Here is a 22239-nt window from a genome sequence, read left to right as displayed (position 1 = left end):
TCCTGGTTCCAGTGTGTTTGCGTGGCGGGCACCTGCAGCACCCCAACCTTCTGCATTGTCCATATCCTGCGGTGCATGACAGCCAGCAGCATCAGTAGCCAGTGCTGCTGCCACCCTCCTCCACCGAGGTGGTTTTGTAGCACTCCAGAGAGACAGCTCTCCATGAACAGCTTTCCTTAGAGGTACCTTCGAAGGCAAATTTCTAGCAAGTTCCACTGCTGTGGCAGACCACAGTGACTTCTCTCATCCAGTGAGCCACAGCTGTGCCCGCTCCAACAACATCTCCGCCCTGAGGATGGGGGTGGAGGGGAGGTCCTTCCTGGGGTTCTCCATCTCAGCTCCAGTCTAGTGGCTTCTCCTTATGTCTGCTCTTATATTCTTTAGAGTTCTCTTTCCTTTTGACTAGCCAATCCCTCAATCCCTCAATCCTGTGTTACAGTTAACAACTGTATTACACTTTCTGTGTTCAAATTCCTGTGTGGGTTCTCTCTCTTCACTGGATCCAGACTGATACCATACTACTCTACTCTTGTCTCCACCTTTGTTTTTGTCTTAGCTTGATCATTCCTTATTTGGATGAAGGTCTTTCTGTAACTGTTTTCTCAGGTAGGGCCTGGGGTTATAGTATTTCCTGAGTTCTTGCATGCTGAACACTGTTTCAGTATAATCTCAATACCTGAAAAACAGCTTGTATAGATATAAAACCCCGTTATTATTTTCTTTCTTTGCATTTTGTGGTAGAGACGTATGATCCAAACTTCACTTTCTTTCCCTTGTAAATAACTTGGCCTTTTTCCTGGAGGCTTGGGGAGATTTTTCTTTATTCTTAGAGTGTAAGAGTTTTACTAGAATACATCTTAGAGTAACCAATCTGAATCAATTTTTCCAGGAAAAAGGTAGGCCCTTTCAATGTGTAGGTTCAGGTCTTCTTTAATTTTTTGAAAACTTTCTTATATTACAATTTTAAGTATTAATTGTTTCATTATTTTGTTTATCTTCTTCAGAGACTTCAATTATACATCCAATTATACAATCTTTATTGACTATGTTCTATATCTAAGAGTTCCTTTCTGATACTTTTTAACCTTTCCTAATATTTATTTTTATTCTCTTGGATGTTTCTATTTCTCTTCTCAATGTCCCTTATTATATTTTCAGTTAAACCTAGTATGCACTGGGCACCCTGGAATTGAGTCTGCAATTGAGATTATTTTGTTTTTCTTCAATTTTTTTCTTGAGTTTGGACAATTCTATTTTCACATCTTCCTGTCTACTGTGCATTTCTAGTCTGACTTTTAAAATTTATGATTCATGGGATTTTTTTCATTATCTGTCAATATCTGTTTAATTCAAGTTGGGTTGTTGTGCAATAGTTTTCTTCTGGTTAGTAACTGATTTTGGCAGAATTTTCAGTAGTTAAAATGGTTTTATTCTCATCTTTGGTTTTTCATCATATAGAAGCTTTTTATACATATTGACTGCTGTGTCGTAATCATTTGAAATATATTATATTTTCCCGGACCAGCAAAAACGGGAGGTTCTATTTTGGCAGGAATCTTGGGTTATGAATTTTCTGTTGACCTAGTGAAACACAGTTTCTTCAGTAGATGAGCCTGTTGGAATGGGATGGGAAGACTGGTGTGTCTTTTGACTGATTCTCTTCTGTTTCTGTATAATTCTGAATTACAACCCCCGACTTCCTTCTTTTCCTTCAACATATGTCCCCCAAAGGTAGTTATCTTCTTAAGAGTGCTATCTCTAGTCCCTCACACTTTCAATCCACTCTCTTGCTTTGGATTCCCCAGTAGCCAATGTTCTAATCAAGTAGGTCTTAGCTCTGTTCTCAGTATTTCCCACTCTAAACTGAACTAACTTTTCCTGGAGGTAATTTTGACTGTGTTAGGCTCCCACTGCCCTCCCCTTTCTAAATGCAATTTCTACCTACATAAAACTATTCATTCCAGTATGGGTCAGGTACTAGCTCTAATGATTTCAGATCTTTATATCAGAACACATAGACAACATGTAATTGAAATCTTGACTCCCAGTTACATTTAAACATGAATTATGGGTGGCTTGGTTTGGTTTCCTTTTTGATCTGTACGTTTCTAGAGAATTTACTGGAAGACTGTGATTTAAATCATCACTATTATCCTTGGGAGCTTATATAGTTGACCCCTGAACGATGCAGGGGTTAGGGGTACTGACCCCCACTCACCCCATGCATTCAAAAATCATGTGTAACTTTTGATTCCCCCAAAACTTAACTAATAGCCTACTGTTGACCTGAAGCCTTAATGATAATGTAAAGAGCTGATTAACACATATTTTGTATGTTGTATGTATTATATAGAGTATTCTTATAATAAAATAGGCTAGAGAAAAGAAAATGTTATTAAGAAAATAAGGAAGGGAAAATACATTTATAGTAGTGTACTGTATTTATCGAAATAAATCTGTGTATAATGGAGCTGTGCAGTTCAAACCTGTGTTGTTCAAGGGTCAATTGTATTTTTTAATAGCCTATCAAGATGTTTCTAAATAGTGATTCATAAAGCAGGTTGAGAATTATACAGTACTATGCAGCTATAAAAAGGAATAAGAAATATCTCCATACTACTAAGAAATCAACTTTAGGATATTTCATTAAATGGAAAAAAGCAAGGTTAAGACAAATATGTATAGTATGCTGCATTTATATAAGAAAGTGGGAAATACATATGTATGAATGTACACACAGACACAGACACACAAACAAATATATTTGTATTTTTAAAAAATGAAGTACAAGGGCGCCTGGGTGGCTCAGTCATTAAGCATCTGCCTTCGGCTCAGGTCATGATTCGTCCTGGGACTGAGCCCTGCATCGGGCTCCTTGCTTCCCGGGAAGCCTGCTTCTCCCTCTCCCACTCCCCCTACTTGTGTTCCCTCTCTCGCTGTCTCTCTCTCTCTGTCAAATAAATAAATAAAATCTTAAAAAAAAAAAAAAAAAGAACCACTTAAAAAAAAATGAAGTACAAGCTATAAAATTAAAAGAAAGTGGTGGCCTATGGCAGAAGAAAGGAATGAAGTGAAGGGGATTTCTCTGAATATACTTTGTTTTATAGATTTGACTTTAAGAATGATGTATGTCACATATATATTTATAAAGGAACATTTCTAAAAAGTAAACTCTAAAAATAAAGAAAAAAATAGAGGGGTGCCTGGGTGGCTCAGTTGGTTGAGCATCTGACTCCTGATTTTGGCTCAGGTTGTGATCTCAGGGTCCTGGGATTGAGCCCCACATCGGGCTCTGTGCTCAGGAGGGAGTCTGCTTGAGGATTCTCTCCCTCTCCTCTGCCCCTCCCCCATTCACGTGCGTGCATGCGCTCTCTCTCTAAAATAAATAAATCTTTTAAAAAAATATAACAAATGAACCTATGTTTATTCTTGGTGGCACTGCCACCCAGAGAGAAACCAATCCAAACAACCTTATAACATATTATTGACTACACTTGAGGGTAAGAAAAAAAGAAATGCAAGTAACTCAAACACTGTCAGTAATGATAATGATAGTAAGTGTTACTGTTATTCTGAGACTGCTGTATGTGTACTATACGATAAAAAAAATGAGTTATTTTGTTAGTCATATGGAGAACTAGGGTTTTGTTGTGGTGCGAAGGAGATAACAGATTTAAGACAGCAAAGATAAAGTAAATAAAAACACCATTTATCCTGAATTTTAGTAGGAAGTATCAATATGAACTAATGATTTTACCTTTAATAAAGATAAAAATCTATGCCAAAAAGACATAGAAAGAACCACCAACCCATTAGCACTGAGCACTCTAGTGTTCAGATTACAGTCTCTAAATATCATTTCCCACTAAAAGGAACCCAGGTACCTAAAAGAAATAGCTGATTCCATATTTGGGGCAGATAGTATATAAGATGAGCCTGGAACATTTTGAAATTTCAAAAATCCAAGAGAGCTATCAAGCAATAAAGTCAGGAGACCATTTGATGAGGCTCCTACACGGCCAATGATGGGACAAATCAAGAATCAATAAGGACAATTAGCGCAATGAAATGAAACATGTCAAATATGTATGAATTCTTGGGTTTATGATACTAAACAACAGTAACAAAAAAACTGTCCTTAAATATTTTTGGAGGATGGTAGTAAACCAGTTCATCATTTTGAAAATTGGTAAGTAAAGAAAAGAATCAAGCATTTAAGCTTTCTTCCATGAATGATATCCTTACAATAGCCAAATAACTGATGGAAGTTTATTTTAATAGAAATATTCCATTTAATTTATGTGGATGGAATTATAAGATTAAAATTTCCCATTTTGTAAACATAATGAATTGATTGATCTAAATCAGGGGTCAGCAAATTATAGCCAGCAGACTGGTCATCTGTTTTTGTAAATATAAGATTTTATTGGAACACAGCCTTGCTCATTTGTTTATGTATTGTCTCTGGCTGCTTTTGTATTACAATGACAAAGCTGGCTAGTTGCAATAGAGAATGTATGGCCAATAAGCCCGGAAGTTTTGCTGTCTAACCCTTTAAGAAAATCTGTCAACCCTTGATCTAGACCACAAGCAGTAATGGCTGCTACATTATAAAATGAGAGACAACAAGACCATATATGCTTCCTAATAGAAGTAAACACCATCACCTATGAAATATTCTTATGAAAAAATTGAACCTGAACCTGATCAAGCCTCTAGACCTAGCTGCCAATTTCTAGGAAAGAGAGAACAGAGAAACATGTCAAATGATACCATAGAGATACAACTGGCAAAAATCTAATTGTGGGAGATATTAAAGACAAATTATTTAGGTTTTTCAACAAATAAATTGTGAGAAAAAAATAAGAGAGAAGGAGAACCCATAGATTAAAAGAGACTTAAAGGACGTATCAACCAACTGCAATATGTGGATCTTATTTGAATCCTCATTCAAAGAAACTAACAGAGAGAGAGAGAAAGAGACAGACAGACAGACAACAGGGAAAATTTAAACACTGAGTAAATATTTGTTGATATTAATGAATTATCATTAGATTATTTACATATGATAATGTTATTATGATTATGTTTTTAAAAATATTATCTATGAGACATGGATACTAAATATTTAATGATAGCATGATAATGATGTTCGGGCAATTGGGCAGGAGAGGGCAGGGAATATGTGCAGGTACAAATAAAACAAGAATGACTATGTGTTGGTAATTACCAAGGATAAAGAATATATGGACATTCACTGTGCTATTCCTTCTACTTTTGTATATGTTTGGAATTTTACAATACAAATAAATTTTTTAAATGGGGGATAATATTCGTAACCACCTTTGGATCTCTTGCAAATGATACCTGTCCTCTAAAGCTCAATTAATTTAGTACAGTCTTCTGAAGGGCCATAGCTCATAACCCATCTCTCTCTCTTCTCTGTTGAGACTCACTGCAATAGTGATTGATAGTAACTGATGAGATGGGCTAAATCACTGAGGTATACCGAGGGGAGAAAAAAGATAAGTCTGATCTTGAGAAGAAAGATATAGTGGGGTTATTAGTTTAAATAAAAAATGCAAATTAATTCAAATTGAGAAAACTACAAGGACCAAGTGAGAATTTAGGGGAAAGGAAAGAAGGAACCCCTATAATAGTCATCCTTTTACTGGGAAATTTTCTCTCACCTTTTGTTATCATTGTAGGATTTGGTAAAAGTTCTGTGGTTTTTTGAGGCAGGTTAAATGGTAAGATCTCCTTCCATTCTCTCTCTCAGGGTAAATGAGAACTGACAAAGAAGGATGAAAGGTATGGGTTCTAGTTAGAAAAAGGAGAGCTTAAGAGAAGCCTGGATATTATAAGTTAATGTAGAGATGGATCTGTTCATTTCATTTTGGGTGGGCCTTTTCTTTTGGCCATATGAAAAAGAAGGAATAGGCAGGGGACCTAGGCTTTCCCATAATATGATGTACAATTTTGGAAAGATAACTAATTGGCTAAGGAGAGCTTAGGTCTACTCACCCAGAGGGGGCTGCAGCATACCCCCATTCTTCTCACAGTTCCCAATAGGCTGGATTTCAGCTGAGTCAACCAGCCGCCAGAAGTCATTCTTGTTGTCACTGCCATCAAGGCGAAGGCGGAGGCGGGCACCTGTCAGTCCAACTACTGTGGCAATACATGTGGATGTGGTGTTCCTGGGGTCCTGTGCTTCCAATTTCATGCTGATCTTGAACTCGTTGCTTGGAGGTGTGTAGGACTGAGAAAAACAAGCCATGGGGATTAGGAAGACTAAGAGTAAATGGCATTTTCAGTAAGGATGTTAAGAGATGGAACCTGACAATTTATGCTTTGGACTGAAATGGGTTATAGCTGGGCCTGAGACAACTGCCTTGAACTATTCCCTAGTTCTTAGGAAGGGTTTCATGTAAAAGAAACACTGGAAGGTGAGATAAAGGGGAAAAAAATTACTTTCCAGAGAAGCATCAAATATTGACTCACACCAGTAAGAAAAGCATAGCAGTGTCTCAAATGGTCCTGATTTAAATGCTTTCTCATCCTATCTTCTCCAACATCCTAAATCTCCAGGTATTCATAATATTATCTTCTCAGAAATCATTCTATTAAACTTACATATCATTAGTGTCTCTTCATGGAGCATTTCAGTGTATTGGTTTGTATATTCACCATACACACTATTGGGGGTTAATATTCTTCTTATCCTGACATTAACTTATAAGTCAATTCATATTTAAAAACAATTTTAAGTTAAATTGACATAACATAAACTATACACTTTATTAAATCTTGACATATGTATACACCCATGATACCACATACATCACATACACCCCTGAAGCCATCACCACAATCAAGATAATGAACATGGACACACTCCCAAGTTTTCTCATGTCCTTTTATAATCCCTCTGTCTAGCCCTACCCAGACCCCTGTCCCCAGGTAAACACTGATCACTTTCTATCACTGTAGATTGATTGGTTTGCATTTTCTAGTCTTAAGTGGAATCATAGAGAATATACTCTTTTTGTGTGTGTCTAGCTTCTTTCACTCAGCATAATTATTCTGATATTCATCCATATTGTTGAATATATCAATAATTCATTTCTTTTTTTTAAAAGATTTAAGAGCAGTTTTAGGTTCAGAAGAACAAGAAGGTGAAGAGATTTCTCATATACAAACTGCCCCAACACATGCATAGTCTCCCCTATTATCAACAACCCCTACCACAGCAGTACATTTGTTACAACTGATGAACCTATACTGACACATGATAATTACCCAAAGTCTACACTTTACGTTAGGGTTCTCTCTTGGTGTTGCACATTCTGTGGGTTTGGTCAAATGTATAATGACAGGTATTCATGATTATAGGATCATACAAGTAGTTTAACTGCCTTAAAAATCCTCTGTGCTCTGCCTATTCATCCCTCACCCACTCAACCACTGGCAATCACTGATCTTTTTTAGGGTCTCCATAGTTTTGCCTTTTCCAGAATGTCATATAGGTGGAATCATACAGTATGCAGCCTTTTCAGACTGGCTTCTCTCCCTTAGTAATATGCAGTTAAGTTTCCTCCATGTCTGTTCATGGCTTGATAGCTCATTTCTTTTTAGGGCTGAATTATATCCCATTTATTAGCTATACCAGTTTTTTCATTCACCTACTGAAGGTAGGTTGGTTGCTTCCAAGTTTTGGCAGTTACAAATAAAAGTGCAATAAACATCTATGCACAAGTTTTTGTGCAGATGTAAGTTTTAAAATCCTTTGGGTAAATACCAAGGAATACGATTGCTAGATTGTATAGAAAGAGTATGTTCAGTTTTGTAAGAAATCACCAAACCATCTTACAAAATGGCTGTACAGTTTTGCACTCCCAACAGCAATGAATGAGAGTTCCTTTTGTTCCACATCCTTGTCAGCTTTTGGTGGTGTTACTGTTCTGGATTTCGGCCATTCTAATAGGTGTGTTGTGGTATCTCACTACTGTTAATTTGTATTTCTCTGATGATATATGATGTGGAACATCTTTTCACATGCTTTTTTGTCATCTGCATGTCTTCTTTGGTGAGGTGTCTATTAAGATGTTTGGCCCGTTTTTTAATCAAGTTGTTTTCTTTCTTATTTTTGAGACTTTAAGTGTTCTTTGTATATTTTGGATAACATTCCTTTATCAGATATACTTTTTGCAAATATTTTCTCCCAGTCTGTGGCTTGTCTCACAGTGTCATTCACAGAGCAGAAGGTTTTAATTTTAATGAAGTCCAGCTTATCAATTATTTCTTTCATGGATCATGCCTGTGGTTGTATCTAAACAGTCATCACCACACCCAAAGTCATCTTGTTTTTCTCCTGTTATCTTCTAGGAGTTTATAGTTTTGAGTTAATACATGTAGTCTGTGGTCTGCTTTGAGTTAATTTTTGTGAAGGGTGTTAAGATTTCTGTCTAGATTCCTTTTTTTTTTTGCATGTGGCTGTCCAGTTGTTGAAGCACTATTCATTGAAAAACTCTCTCAGCTCCATTGTATTGCTTTTGCTCCTTTGTCAAAGATCAGTTGCCTTTACTTACGTGGGACTATTTCTTGGCTCTCTATTTTTTTTTAAATTTTTTATTGTTATGTTAATCACCATACATTACATCATTAGTTTCAGATGTAGTGTTCCATGATTCATTGTTTGTGCACAACACCCAGTGCTCCATGCAGAACGTTCTTGGCTCTCTATTCTGTTCCATTGATCCATCTGGCTCTTCTTTTGCAAATATCACACTGTCTTGACTCCTGTTTCTTTAGCGCAAGCCTTTAAGTTAGGTCGTGTCAGTCTTCCAACTTTGTTCTCCTTCAATATTATGTTGGCTATTCTAGATCTTTTGTCTCGCCATATAAACTTTAGAATCAAATTTCTACAAAAGAACTTGCTGTAATTTTGATTAGGTTTGCATTTAATCTATAGATCACATTGAGAAGAAATGACATCTTGACAATATTGAGTCCTCCTATCCTTTTTTTTTTTTAAGATTTTATTTATTTATTTATTTATTTGAGAGAGAGAACGTGCAAGCAGGAGGATGGGCAGAAGGAGAGAGAGAGAGTCTCAAGCAGACTCCACACTGAGCCATGGAGCCTAATGTAGGGCTCCATCACACGACCCTGAGATCATGATCTGAGCCAAAATCAAGAGTCAGATGCTTAACCGACTGAGCCACCCAGGTACCCTGAGTCTTCCTATTCTTGAACATCACTCTCCATTTTATTTAGTTCTTTGATTTCATTCGCCAGAGTTTTGTAGTTTTCCTCATATAAATCTAACATATATTCTATTAGATATATATCTAAGTATTTCATTTTTGGAGGTGCTAAATGGAATTGTGTTTTTAATTGCAAATTCTACTTGTTCATTACAGTATAAAGGAAAGTGATTGACTTTTATATATTAACCTGTACCTTGCAAACTTGTATAACTGCTTACTAGTTCTAGGAGGGTTTTTTTTTTTTTTTTTTGGGCAATTCAGGTTTTCTACAATTATGTCATCTGCAAACAAAGTTTTATTTTTTTTTCCTTCCCAATCTGTATATCTTTTATTTTTGTCTTATTACAGTATCTAAAACTTCCACTATGATATTGAAAAGGAGTGGTGAGAGGAGATGTCCTTGCCTTGTTCCTGATCTTAGTGGGAAAGTTTCTAGTTTCTCACCATTAAGTATGATGTTGGCTATAGGATTTTTGTAGATATTATCACTCTGCATAACTATTCTGATATTAATCTATATTGCTGAATGCATTAATAATTCATTTCTTTTTATTGCTGAGTTCATGTTGATAAACATTTGGTGTGTTTCCAGTTTTTGATTATTACAAATAAATCTATGAACATCCATGTATGAATCTTTGTATGGAAAAAATTATATATATTGCTGCTATTGTAAATGAGAGTTTCTCTTCCATTATGTCTCCTATTGAGTTATTTTTAACCACAGTACTGAGGTATAAAATTTTTTTCAAGTTAAAGATGTATTATTTAATTCCTAGTTTAGTGATTTTTTTTTTTTTTTGGCTCAGTAGTTTGCTGAAGTTTTTCACCAAACTATATTTTAAAGTGATTGAATCATTTTATGTTTTCACCAGTATTTTATGAAAGTTCCATTTACTCCACATCCTTGCCACTATTAGGAATGGTCAGTCCTTTTTATCAGAGACATTTAAATAAATGTACAGAGATATCTCATTATGGTTTTACTTTGTATTTCCCTAATGATAAAATGTTAGCCATCAATTCATGTATATTTTCTTTGGTGGTTGCTCTAAATTTTTCAATCTGAATCCCTTTCCTTCATCCCACCCTTCCAGCCTCCTTTCCTCCTTTCCTTTTCTTTTGGCCTGGTCACATTGGTAGTACAATGTAGAATGGAAGTGGCAAGAGCAAACATCCTTGTCTTGTTCCTGACGTTAAGGGAAAAGCATTTAAACTTTTACCATTAAGTATGATAGATTTAAGTTTTACACAGATGCCCTTTAGGGCTTAGATTTAGGAAATGCCCTTCTATATCTTGTTTGAGAGTTTTTATTAGTAATGGACACTGGATTTTGTCAATGTTTTTTTTGCATCTACTGAGATGATTACACTTCTTCTTCATTAGTGTGTTCATATGGTGAAACACTGATTGACTTTTGAATGTTTAATCAACCTAGCATTCTTGGAATTAAGCTCCACCTGGTCATGATGAATTATTATTACATATTGTTAAAATCAGTTTCCTAGAATTTTCTTTAGAATTTTTACATGTATTTTCATGTGAGATGTTGCTTTGTAGTTCTTTTCTTTCAGTATCTTTACCTGATTTTGGTATCAGAGTAATACTTGCCTCACAGAATGAGCTGGAATGTATTCCCTTTTCTTAAACTTTCTGGAAGAGTCTGTGTAGAATTTGCATTACCTTTTCCTTAAATGTTTGCAACAATTCACCAGTGAAGTCATCTAGACCTGAAATTTTCTTTGTGGGAAATTTCTTAACTACGAATTCAACTTTTGTAACAGAGTGTTATTCAGTGAACTTTGGTTAATTTGTGTTATTTATGAAAATTATCCATTTCAACTGACTTGTCAAATTTAAAGGCATAAATTTGTTCATAATATGCCTTTATTATCCTTTTAATATCTATACAATCAATAGTGAGGTTACCCCTTCCAAATCTGACATTAGTAATCTCTGTTTTCTCTCTTTTATTATTGATTAATCTGGCTAGAGGTTTATTGTTTCTATTGTTATTTGCAAAGAATCAGCTTTTGGCTTCAATGATTTTCTCTATTATTTTTCTGTTTCTTCTATTATTGGTTTATGCTCTGATCTTTATTATTTCCTTTCCTCTGCATACTTTGGGGTTAACTTGCTCTTTTTCTCCCCCTCATTATTTAAAATGGAAGTTGAGGTGACTAAATGAAACTCTTCTTCTTTTTAGTATCAGTGTTTAGTGCTATAAGTTCCTTGTAAAGACTGCTTTAGCAGCAATCCACAATTCTGAAATTTTCATTTCCATTTAGTTGAAAATATTTTCTAATGTCCCTTTTTATTTCTCCATACCCAAGGGGTATTTAGAAATATGTTACTTTGTTTCCAAATATTTGGAGGTATTATTTTCCACATAACTTTTTGCTATTAATTTTTAATTCATTGTAACCTGAGAACAAACTTAATATTACTTATGTCCTTTTAAGTTTATCAAAACTTACTTTATGGTCCAGAATATGGTCTAAGGTGGTAAATATTCTGTGTGCACTTGAAAAGAATGTACATTCTGCTGTTGCTGGGGGTGCTCTATACCTGTCAGTTAGGTCCCGCTGGTTGACAGTGTTGCTAATGTCTACTATTCATTTGCTGATTTCCTACTACGTGTTCTTTAATCATAGAGGGGAGTATTAGAACTCCATCTATAAATAAATTTAGATTTATTCATTTCTCCTTACATTTCTATCATTTTTTGCTTCATGTAAAAATGTCTGACCCTTTTTCATGATGAAATTACTTTTTTTATCTCTGGTAGTATTCTCTACTCTGAAATATACTTTGATATTAACACAGTCATTTTAGTTTTATTGTGGCTAATGTCAGCAAGGTATATTATTTTCTATCCTTTTACTTTTAACTTGTTTGTGTCTTTATATTTAAAGTATAATTTCTTGCAAGCAGTATAAAATTGGATCTTGTTTTTTTATTCAATGTGACAATCTCAACCTTTTAACTAGGGCATTTAGACCATTTATAATTAATTTGATTACTGATATGGTTGGATTTAAGTCTACCATCTGCTATTTATTTTCTATTATTTTAGTGGTTGCTCTGCTGTTCATAGTAAACATGTTTAACTTATCAGTCTATCTTCAAGTAATATTATCCTACTTCATTATAAGAATATACTATTCTTATAAGAATATACTATTCATATACATTATACCTCATGTATAAGAATCTTACAAGAGTATATTTAAGATTTCTCCTCTCCTGGGCATTTATGTTATACATTTTACTTATACATCTGTTATCACCTCTACAACACAATATGATTATTATTGTTTACATGATTATCTTTTGTAGAGATTTAAATAATAAGGAAAAACATCTTATGTATTTGCCCTTATAATTACAATTACCAGGGACTTTCATTCCTTTTTATAGATCCATAATTCCACCTGGTATTGTTTTTGGAAGATCTTTTTAGTGGGTATAGAATTCTAGGTTGACAGTTTTTGCTTTTGTTACTTTCAACATGTCACTCAACTTTCTTGTTCGCATTGTTTCTGACAAGTAAATATAATGTAACTAAATATATGAAAATATAATGTTAACTAAGTTAGTTAACCTTTCTGTAAGGTGTCTTTTTTCTCTGGCTGCTTTTAAGATGTTCTCTATTGATAACGTTGAACCTTTATGATATGCATTAATTAGTTTTCTTCTTGTCTTTTATTTGGGGGGGATTCACAGAGCTTCTTCAATCTGTGGATTTACAGTTTTCCTCAATTTTGGAAATTTTTTAGCCATTATATCTTCAAATATTTTTTCCATCCCTCATCTCTTCTCCTTTGGGCACTCTAATTACATGGTCTGTGAAGTTATCCCATGGAAACTGAAGTTATCCTTTGACTCACTAATGTTCTTTTTCATCTTTTTAAGATTCTTTTCTCTCTTCTGTTTCATTTTTGGATGGTTTCTACTGCTATGTCTTCAGGTTTACTGATCTCTTCTGCCATTAATCCCATCCAGTGTATTTTTCATTTTGCACATAGTAGTTCAGTAGGAGTTTTTCATTATCTTTCGTGTCTCTGCTTAACTTTCAAATGGAATACAATTAAAATACATGTTTTAATGTTTTTGTCTGTTGTTCTAAGATCTATATAGGTTCTGAGTCTGTTTCAATTGGTTGATTATTCCACTCATGACTGATGATGTTTTCCTGCCTCTTTACATGCTTGGTAATCTTTGATAGACATTTGTCTTTTACCTGTTGGTTGCTGGTTATTTTTGCATTCCTTCTTGTGCTGTGTTCTTAGATGCCCTTAAGTTACCTGAAAACAGTTTGATCATTTTGAGTCTTACTTTTATGATTTGTTAGGCAGGTCCAGAGCCTCATTCTAAGGCTAATTATTTCCCACTGCTGAGTAAAATCTTCCCAAGTTTTCCACTGTATGCCACATGAATGATGAGATTTTCCAGTCTAGCTGGTGGAATCAGGCATTATTCTCAGCCCTGTGGGAGTGTGAGGCTCTGATCCTTCCAACCCTGTCAGATGACTTTTCTCTTGGCTTTGGGTAGTTTCCTCAACTGCATACATGAAACAACATCACTTTGCTGAAGACTTGAAGAGGGCTTTCTGCAGATCTCTGTGGTTTTCTTTCTGTGCAGCTCTTTCCTCTTAGGCACTCTAAATTCTAGCCACCTTGGTTTCCCCTCTCAGCTCCATCTCTTCAAATTAGGGAGCCACTGGCTCACCTTGGGCTCCTCTTCTATGGGCCATGGTCTCAAAACTCTCTTAAGGCAGTAAGCTGGAAATCATAAGGGGCTCAACTCATTGTTTTTCATCTCTCAGAGATCACTGTGCTTGGCTGCCTGATCTTCAGTAACTTGAAAACTGTTTAATATACTGTCTTTTATTATTATTATATAATAATAATAATAGGGGAGTATGAATTTAGTCCCTCTTATTTCAAATAAGCAGAAGTCCTGGATTTGTATTTTTATTTAGAACACAGACAAATTTTAAAGTGAAATGTTGACAATTTGAGGAAATAAATACTTGAATAATAAAGGAAGGTATAAATAACTTCCTAATGTTTAGCTCTATTTAACAGCAGTACACTTCTTTGTTTACCAGCCTTATCATGTGCTGATATAGTCAACATTATCTGTGCATTGTGTGGGACACTTAATCCTATATGGGAAGCTCGGAGCAACCTCTAATAAAGTCCTAACATACTCTCCAGTGGAACTTGGTGCCAGTATTCTTATGGAAAGGCAGGACTGTGGCCAGGGTGTTGCATAAGGAGAAATGAATACTGCTCCCCTTTCAAGCACTATCTACGGGCTACAACTCTGTTTCCTATCTGTCTGAATTAAGAGCTATCATAAAAATTGGGTATTGTTCCCAGTAACAAAATATAGCCTCAAAGAGGTTAAGAAAGGAAAAGGTGTTACTTGGGATGAAGTTGGAGAGACTGTCTGCCGCCAAAATTCATGAATTTTGAGCCTTGAGCTGTATTCTTCCCACAGAAGTTTATTCTGGGGCCTTCAGGTGAGAAGTCCAAGGGCTTGTTTTGCTTGTCTCAGGACCAGAACAAACCTACTTGCCTCCCACCTACTAAAGATGTCGAGAATCAATTACCTGCTTGAAGCAATGGACAGGCGCTGGGACTGAACATGTTTCTTTTAGGTATTTGTCCCAGGTAAAATGACCTGTAAAGGAAATAGAAATCTCTATCACAGTCAACTTCCTAAAAAGTGCTTTTAGGATGTAATCTACACTAAACATTAGCCCTTTTTTGGACTCATTCTGAGTGTAAGAAAAAAGATTGGGCTCAAAAGAGTATTTATTAGGGGTAGAAATCTAGGTGACCTGAGTGGATCATTTTGGATCAATGTTTTAAAATCATGGTCTGAAGATGACCTTTACATGGTTTTCATGTTAGTCCCTAAAGTGATCCAAAATGCCAGAGCAAGATATACCAATATCTCACAGAAGTGTCCAGGAAGCTTTGGACAGCAGAACAGAAGACGTAGAGAGTGGGTGAGGAGAATCCTTCTGAACACCCTGACTCCTGAAGAGATCCCTTAATACCATCAAATGACAGCTTTTAACACCCAATATGGTTGGATCCCGCCATCTCAGCTCAGAAAGAATGAAGGAGAGACATAGGGTAATATGGTTTGATGGCAGGAAAAACCAGAATGAGTGAGATTATACTTGAATCCTTGCTCTCTCTCACCCACCCCTAACCCACTCCCATTCCTGTCACAGCTGCCTTGCTCTGAGGTGCAAAATGACAAAGATCTGGTAATTTACAGAAAAGTAGGTTCTCGGTAGCATTTCTGATGAGAGTTAACTAAGAATAAGTTAGGGAGTCTACAGGATCTTTTAGCCTTAAGTGGTCTTTGGAGCCTCTCAAAGTTTGAGGAACACTGTGCTAGAGAAGCAGTCTTCAAGGTGATGCTGCTGGGGTCAGGGAAAACATTTTAAGGAACAAGCTGTTAAATATATATATCTTATTAAATCACAAAAGATGACTAAGTTCTTTATTAAAGGTTAAATCAATTACCAATCTCTCCCTAATACCCACCTAGAGGTGACCCCATGATGGTGCAGGGAAGATCCCAGAGACTCTCACAAGCTAAAACACTGTAGCAAACCAGCATTTCTTGAAGTTTCCTCTGCAGTGGAGCAGCACAGGGCCGCTTTGGACCATGTAAAAAGCACTAGATGCTGGGAATAAAAATGATTCACTGAATGATGAAATCTAAATCACTTCAAAGATGATGCCAAGACTTTATACTCTACTGACTTTATAGCTTCTGTTTTAAAACTGCTCCCTTTCCCACCATCCTTAAGCAAGCCAAATAGATTTGGCCAGAAATCACAGTCAGTTCTGAACCACTTCATGAACTGGCCAATGATTAACTATCTTGAATACAGAGTCCATAGGGTAAATGAGATGGATATTTCCTGGAATCAAGACTTAGGAGCTTATCAGAATGTAATAAAGAGTTTGCTCTTAGCTAAGACATCCCTAAAGCAAGGAATGAATACATTTCATCACTATTTGCTGTTAGAAAAAGAAAACATTACAAATTACTATTCCATTCTTACAAATAAAGGATTAAGTCAAATAGCAAGTCTGGGATTTGAGTGAACTGCAACTCTTGAAAGTCTAGCATCTATGACAGCACTGTCCACTAAAACTTCTGTAATGATAGAAATGTTTTGTGTCTCTATTGTCCAGTAAGGCAGCCACTGGCCACATGTAACTACTGAACACTTGAAATGTGTGAGTGAGGGATTTAAATTTAAGTTTAAATTAATTTGATTTAATTTAAATTCCTACATCTGGGTAACAGCTACTGTATCACACAGCACAGGTCTAGAGAGTTTGGTCAGTCCTGGGTAATTAATTGCTTGTAGGAGCTTGAGCTTTGACCACAAGCACCCAAGAGACTTTGGTTTTAAAAATTATGGCAGCATCAGGGGTACCAAAATAATTAGGAATTAATTACAGTTCTCTATTACACATCAATTACGGTAATCAATCCCTGTTATATAGGCAAGAAATCTTGTATCTTTCTCCATTTAGAGAACACCCTATTACCAACTGAATGAAAAGGAATCTTTGTTAAAAGCAGTTCACCCACTGTGATTGAACCATACCTAGATTAGTATTTTTCTTAAATTTCACTGCTTAGACTTCCTAAGGCTTAGTCTCTTAATTTCAGGTAAACTGCAGATAAATTAATTTTTATGGACTCAATAAGAATGTCTGAGCACCTGCTGTAATGCCCATAATGGAACCAACATCATGTCTACTACATCTCCAACTACACACAAATAGGACAGGCAGCAAGGTATAGATCAGGGAGGGGTTGGCAAACTTTCTGTAAAGGACCAGACAGTAAAAATTTTACCCTTTGTGGGCCACACAGTCTCTGTCACAAATACTCAACTGTGCACTGTAGCCTGAAAACGGCCACAGACAATATGTATATGAATGAACGTGGCTATGTTCCACGAAAACTTTATTTATAAATAAACAATAGGCAGTGGGCTGGATTTGCCAACCCCTGGCATTTATCATTGATTCCCAAATGTTACTTATCATCAGAATCTCCTGAATAATTTTTCTCATTTCTTTAGAGTTTTGGGCCCCAGCTTCAGAGGTTCTCATTCAGTAGGTTTTGAGTGTAGTCTGAAAAATCTGTATTTTCAAAGGTTCCCTAAGTAATTCTGATTCACATCTGTGTCTAGAAATTACCAGTGTAGTTAAAAAAATGTAATGTTGAGAGTCAGAAGATGCTGGATAAAGTCTTGTTTCTTTTTTTTTTCTTTAAGATTTTATTTATTTACAAGTGAGAGAGAGAGAAAGAGAGAGAGAGAAAACATAAGCAGGGAGGAGGGGCAGAGGGAGAGGGAGAAGCAGACCCCCCCCCTCCCCGAGCAGGGAGCCCAATGCAGAGCTCTGGGGTCATGACCTGAGCTGAAGGCAGACGCTTACCCAACTGAGCCACCAGGTGCCCCTAAAGTCTTGTTTCTATAACTATCTTGGGTAAGTTATTTAATCCTTCCACGCATCAGTTTACTCATCAGAAGGATGGAGATAATATCTATCATGCAAAATTGTACACACACACACTCATTCATTCAATAAATATTTATTAAACTCCTTCCAAGTACAAAAGCACTGGGTTAAATGTAAGAGGAACAAGATAGACATGGCTCCTAAATTCATGAAGCTTGCAGTTTAGAAATAAGCAGCAATGTTAAATAAATCATAACACAAATAATCTGGTACAATTATGACCAATTGAAGTTAATGAGGTAGTATGGGTTGCCTTGAGAATGCAGAATGGGAAAATCTAATCTGTTACTGGGGTCAAGGATTACCGTGAAGATTAATATTATTAACTCATATAAGTATAATGTTTTATAATTTACAGAGTGATTTCAATTATTCATTCAACTGATGTTTGAATATTCCTCTATGTGCCAGCCAGTATTCTCATTGCTGGGATAAGACAGGAGGTCCCTGCCCTCATGGAGTTTACATTCTGGTGCATGATGAGGCACAATTAACATATAACCAAATAAATAAGGTAATAAGTGATAAATATTTGAAGGAAATAAAATAATGTGATAGACAGAGGCTGGGAACTATCTTAGATGGTGAAATTACAGACAGATGCTCTACAGAGGAAACACTGGAGCTGATATTTTACACATAAGAAAAAGCCAGTCATCTCATTTATATTACTGAATAATGCTTATGAAAGTATTTTATAAACTCTAATGCACACCACTTGATAGTTACACTTATTATTAGGAAGTAAGATCTCTGCCCTGAAGAGACTTGTACACTACATAGAAGTACCTTTAAAAAATTAAAATTCCCAAAAATGTAAAGCACAAGGATCCACCAAGTAGAATGCATGAATCGCTTTCTCTAATACTCGTTCATTCAACAAATACTTATTGCACACCTACCATGTACCAACCCCAGTTCGAGGCACTGGTGATATAAAGCAAAGAATAAAATAGCCAAAGTCTCTGTTCACATGGAGCTTACTTTCTAAGGGGGAAGAAAAACAATAAATAAACAAATAAATATATGTCAGTTGGTTTAGAGGGCAACAGAAACACTTTTTATCTGGCCTTTTTCAAATAAAGAAAGAAAGTGGTAAGAGGGACAGAGTGCCCATGGTATGTGTGTGCTATTTTAGGCAGATGGTCAAGAAAAGCATCTTGATGGGGTGATACAAAAGTTGAGACCTTAAGCTCCCTCCAGCCTTTGCTTGAATACTTCCAATGCTGAAAAACTCCTTATTCAGTTATTATTCAATAGTACAAATGGACAGACTATACTGGTTATAGTCGGCCAAAGTCTGTCTTCTTCTAACCTCTACCCATTGGTCCTGGGCATAATATGTACAATCTCTCTTTCTAAGTATGTCCCAAATCCCTCAAATGCCTGCTAATTTTGACCTAGTCATATGAGGCACCTTCACTCATGTGGGCTACTATTTGGCCACATTTCTCTACAAGAACTCTACCCCATTCCACCTTAAGTGAGGAACCCAAATTCCTAAGAGAAATAAAGATAGTCATAGTTTTTAGATCAGAAATTCTACTCCAAGATTACTGTCTGAAAACTGTTCCATTGTTTATATGTGCCATAACTTACATTAGTTAACAAAAGTATTTGTTAAATACTCTTGACGGTTGTTTAAGTTGTTTTCTAATTTTTGATAAGTATTTTTGTACACACATCTTTTAACACTTTTAAGATGATCACTTTAGGGTAAATTAAGGGGGGATTAACATATTTTATATTTTGATACAATATAATTCCTACCAGTAGCGCATAAGAATATGTTTCTTATATTTTCTTGCTAAAACTGCTTTAACAATCTCTATACTTGTGTTAAATCTTACCAGAGAAAAAACAAAATACTGTTATACTTTTATATGCAATTCTTTGATTACTAATAAAGCTGAAGATCTTTTTAGGCTTACCAGTCTGTTTGTATTTTATTTTTACTGTTTTTCACTGAGGTATTCTTTTGCTTTCTCAGATTCTAAGAGTTCCATGTAGATTAAAGATATTAGTCCTTTGCCTGTCATGTATGTTGCAGACATTTGTCTCAGTTTGCTAGGATTTGCCCTTTAATTTCTCAGTCTTGTTCTTTATGACTTCTGCCTTTTCACATCATGCCTTCTTCACTTCAATATTCTAAGAAATATTAACCCATGTTTTCTTCTAGGATTTCTCAGGTTTCATTTTTTTACATTTAAATGTTTGATCTATTTTGAATTTATCTTGTGAGACAGATAAGGCAAAGATGTTGCTTTCCTTTTCACCTTTATTCAATAATTGTGCTCACCACTATTTATTGAATAAATTACCTTCTCCCCATTGACTTGAAATGTCACCTTGATCGCATATTAATTTATTACATATATTTAGACCTATCTCTGGACTCTGTGTTCTGTTTCTCTCATCAGTCTATTCCAGCACGAGGAGCACTTTGTTTCATGTAATTTCAAAACCAACCTAAATAGAGCAAGTACTTTTCATAAGGCATACCCTCAACCATGTTTTCTTGGCACTTTCAAATTAAGTTATGGCATATCCAGGACTAATAAAACCCAGTTATTTTAAAATGTCCAAAGCTTAAGTTTATGAGATACACAGTATGGTTCATTCTCAAAACAGTGTCCATAGGCCTTTTAGATCAGTAACTTGATAATTTTTAATGAATCAAGTAAAGATAAAACACCAAGCCAAGAAAAAAAAAAAAGTCTGACTCTCCCTGTTTCTCAGAACAAATCCCACCATTTCCCAGCTCCTGTGACATCCTGTTCACACCTTTATTTTCATACTCTTCACATCATATCATCATCATTATTTATTTAAGCTCGTCACAGATAGCAGCTATCTTTATTATTCTTTTTTTAATCTTCACTGTTTAACACAGTGTCTGAAACTTAACACAGGCTCCATAAAAGTATAGTGAATGAAAAGTGAGTGAAAAGAAGAAGCAAGCATGCAACAGTGCTACTCTTTGTTGGAGTAGTGAAATCACACCTGGGATATTAAATTTAGTTCTGGGAGCTATACTTTGAGAGGGACAAAACAAACCAAAGTCTAAATGGTGACCTAAGTGGTGAAGGGACACAAAACCACATCACCCGAGGAGCAGGTGAAAGAACAATGAACATTCAGCATGAAGAAGAAAGCAAAGTCTTGGAGCCATTTTTCCATCCATCCATCCAACAAATATATTTATGGTGTGTATCAAAGCATTGTGCTAGGTGCTAGAGATACAACTATGATCAAAATATTGTTCTTGCCCTCAAAGAGCTTCAGTGAGGGCCAGAAACTAAACAGCCAACTATAATAAACTATGATAAGTGCTATGCTTGGCTACAGAGGGTGCTATAGGAGGACTTGTGGAAGGATTCCCAGAGGAAGTAACCGCTACACTTCTAAGTTAAAGTGTAAAAGGTAAGCAGGAAGTCAGCCAAGAAGAGAGAAAATTCTTTTTTTTTAAAGATTTATTCATTTATTTATTTATTTGAAAGAGAGAGAAAAAGAGAGAGAACGAGCAGGGGGGAGGGGCAGAAGGAGAAAGAGAAGCAGACTCCCCACTGAGCAAGGAGCCTGCTGTGGGACTCAATCCCAGGACCCTGTCATCATGACCTGAGCCGAAGGCAGACGCTTACAACTGAGTGACCCAGGCACCCCGAGAGAAAATTCTTTTAAGAATCTAAGAATCTTTTTTTTTTTTTTTTCCCAGACTGAAAGAAAAGCATGTATAAAGGCCCAGAAGTGAGAAAAGGAACTTTTCTAAAAACTGAATATTTTGGTATGGCTAATGGGTAGAGTTTTAAAAAAACAGTAGTTTAGAAAAGAGGTTTTAGATCAAAGTGGGGTTCAGGTATCAGAGAACCTCCTACACCATGTTAATGAGAAGAGGAAGCACTGAAGGCTCTGGGGGAGGAGGCATTCTGTCTGCAGTGTGAAGGATGGATTAGAGGGGGACAAGGCTGGAGGCAGGAAGACTAGTTAGGAAGCTATTCTAATAATCTAGGTACGAGATGATGGTGCTGCAACTAGGAAGGTAAGAGCAGCAGTGAGAAGGCAGTCCCTAGCACTACTTTCTAATAACTAGAGGCCGGTGAGTGAAAAATTGGCTCAACTATCCTATATTGCCCTAAAAGTTGTAAGTATGACAGATAGAATTTACAAAGAAACAGATTTTGGCCCAGTAAATATTTGTCTGAATATGAAGCGAGTTCCTGGGGAGGCTGTAAGTCCCCAACAACTTTGAGGAGTTCAGGGCGCCTGGGTGGCTCAGTCATTAAGCGTCTGCCTCTGGCTCAGGTCATGATCCCAGGGTCCTGGGATCGAGCCCCGCATCGGGCTCCCTGCTCCGCGGGAAGCCTACTTCTCCCTCTCCCACTCCCCATGC

The 22239-nt window shown here is 36.1% G+C and overlaps 1 protein-coding gene across 10 annotated transcripts in view; it reads right to left on the bottom strand.

Moving 5' to 3' along the window:
- Nucleotides 1-22239, bottom strand: part of SCMH1 (Scm polycomb group protein homolog 1) — a 178387-nt gene that overhangs the window by 98069 nt on the left and 58079 nt on the right. For 7 of the 10 annotated variants that reach the window (XM_032431609.1, XM_032431592.1, XM_032431641.1 and 4 more), the window contains 2 exons: nucleotides 14891-14961; nucleotides 6025-6259 (listed from right to left, as the gene is read on the bottom strand). In XM_032431609.1, coding sequence (XP_032287500.1) covers nucleotides 6025-6259; nucleotides 14891-14961 — 306 coding nt within the window. Of the gene's footprint in view, nucleotides 1-5690; nucleotides 5786-6024; nucleotides 6260-14890; nucleotides 14962-15842; nucleotides 15986-18751; nucleotides 21337-22239 lie in introns of those variants that run through there. The other 3 variants (XM_032431630.1, XM_032431627.1, XM_032431650.1) reach the window with 3 other exon arrangements.

Source organism: Phoca vitulina, unplaced genomic scaffold (genome assembly GCF_004348235.1).
Source record: "Phoca vitulina isolate PV1807 unplaced genomic scaffold, GSC_HSeal_1.0 scaffold2, whole genome shotgun sequence".
Classification (NCBI taxonomy): Eukaryota; Metazoa; Chordata; class Mammalia; order Carnivora; family Phocidae; genus Phoca; species Phoca vitulina.
This window is presented reverse-complemented; position numbering and strand designations above follow the sequence as displayed.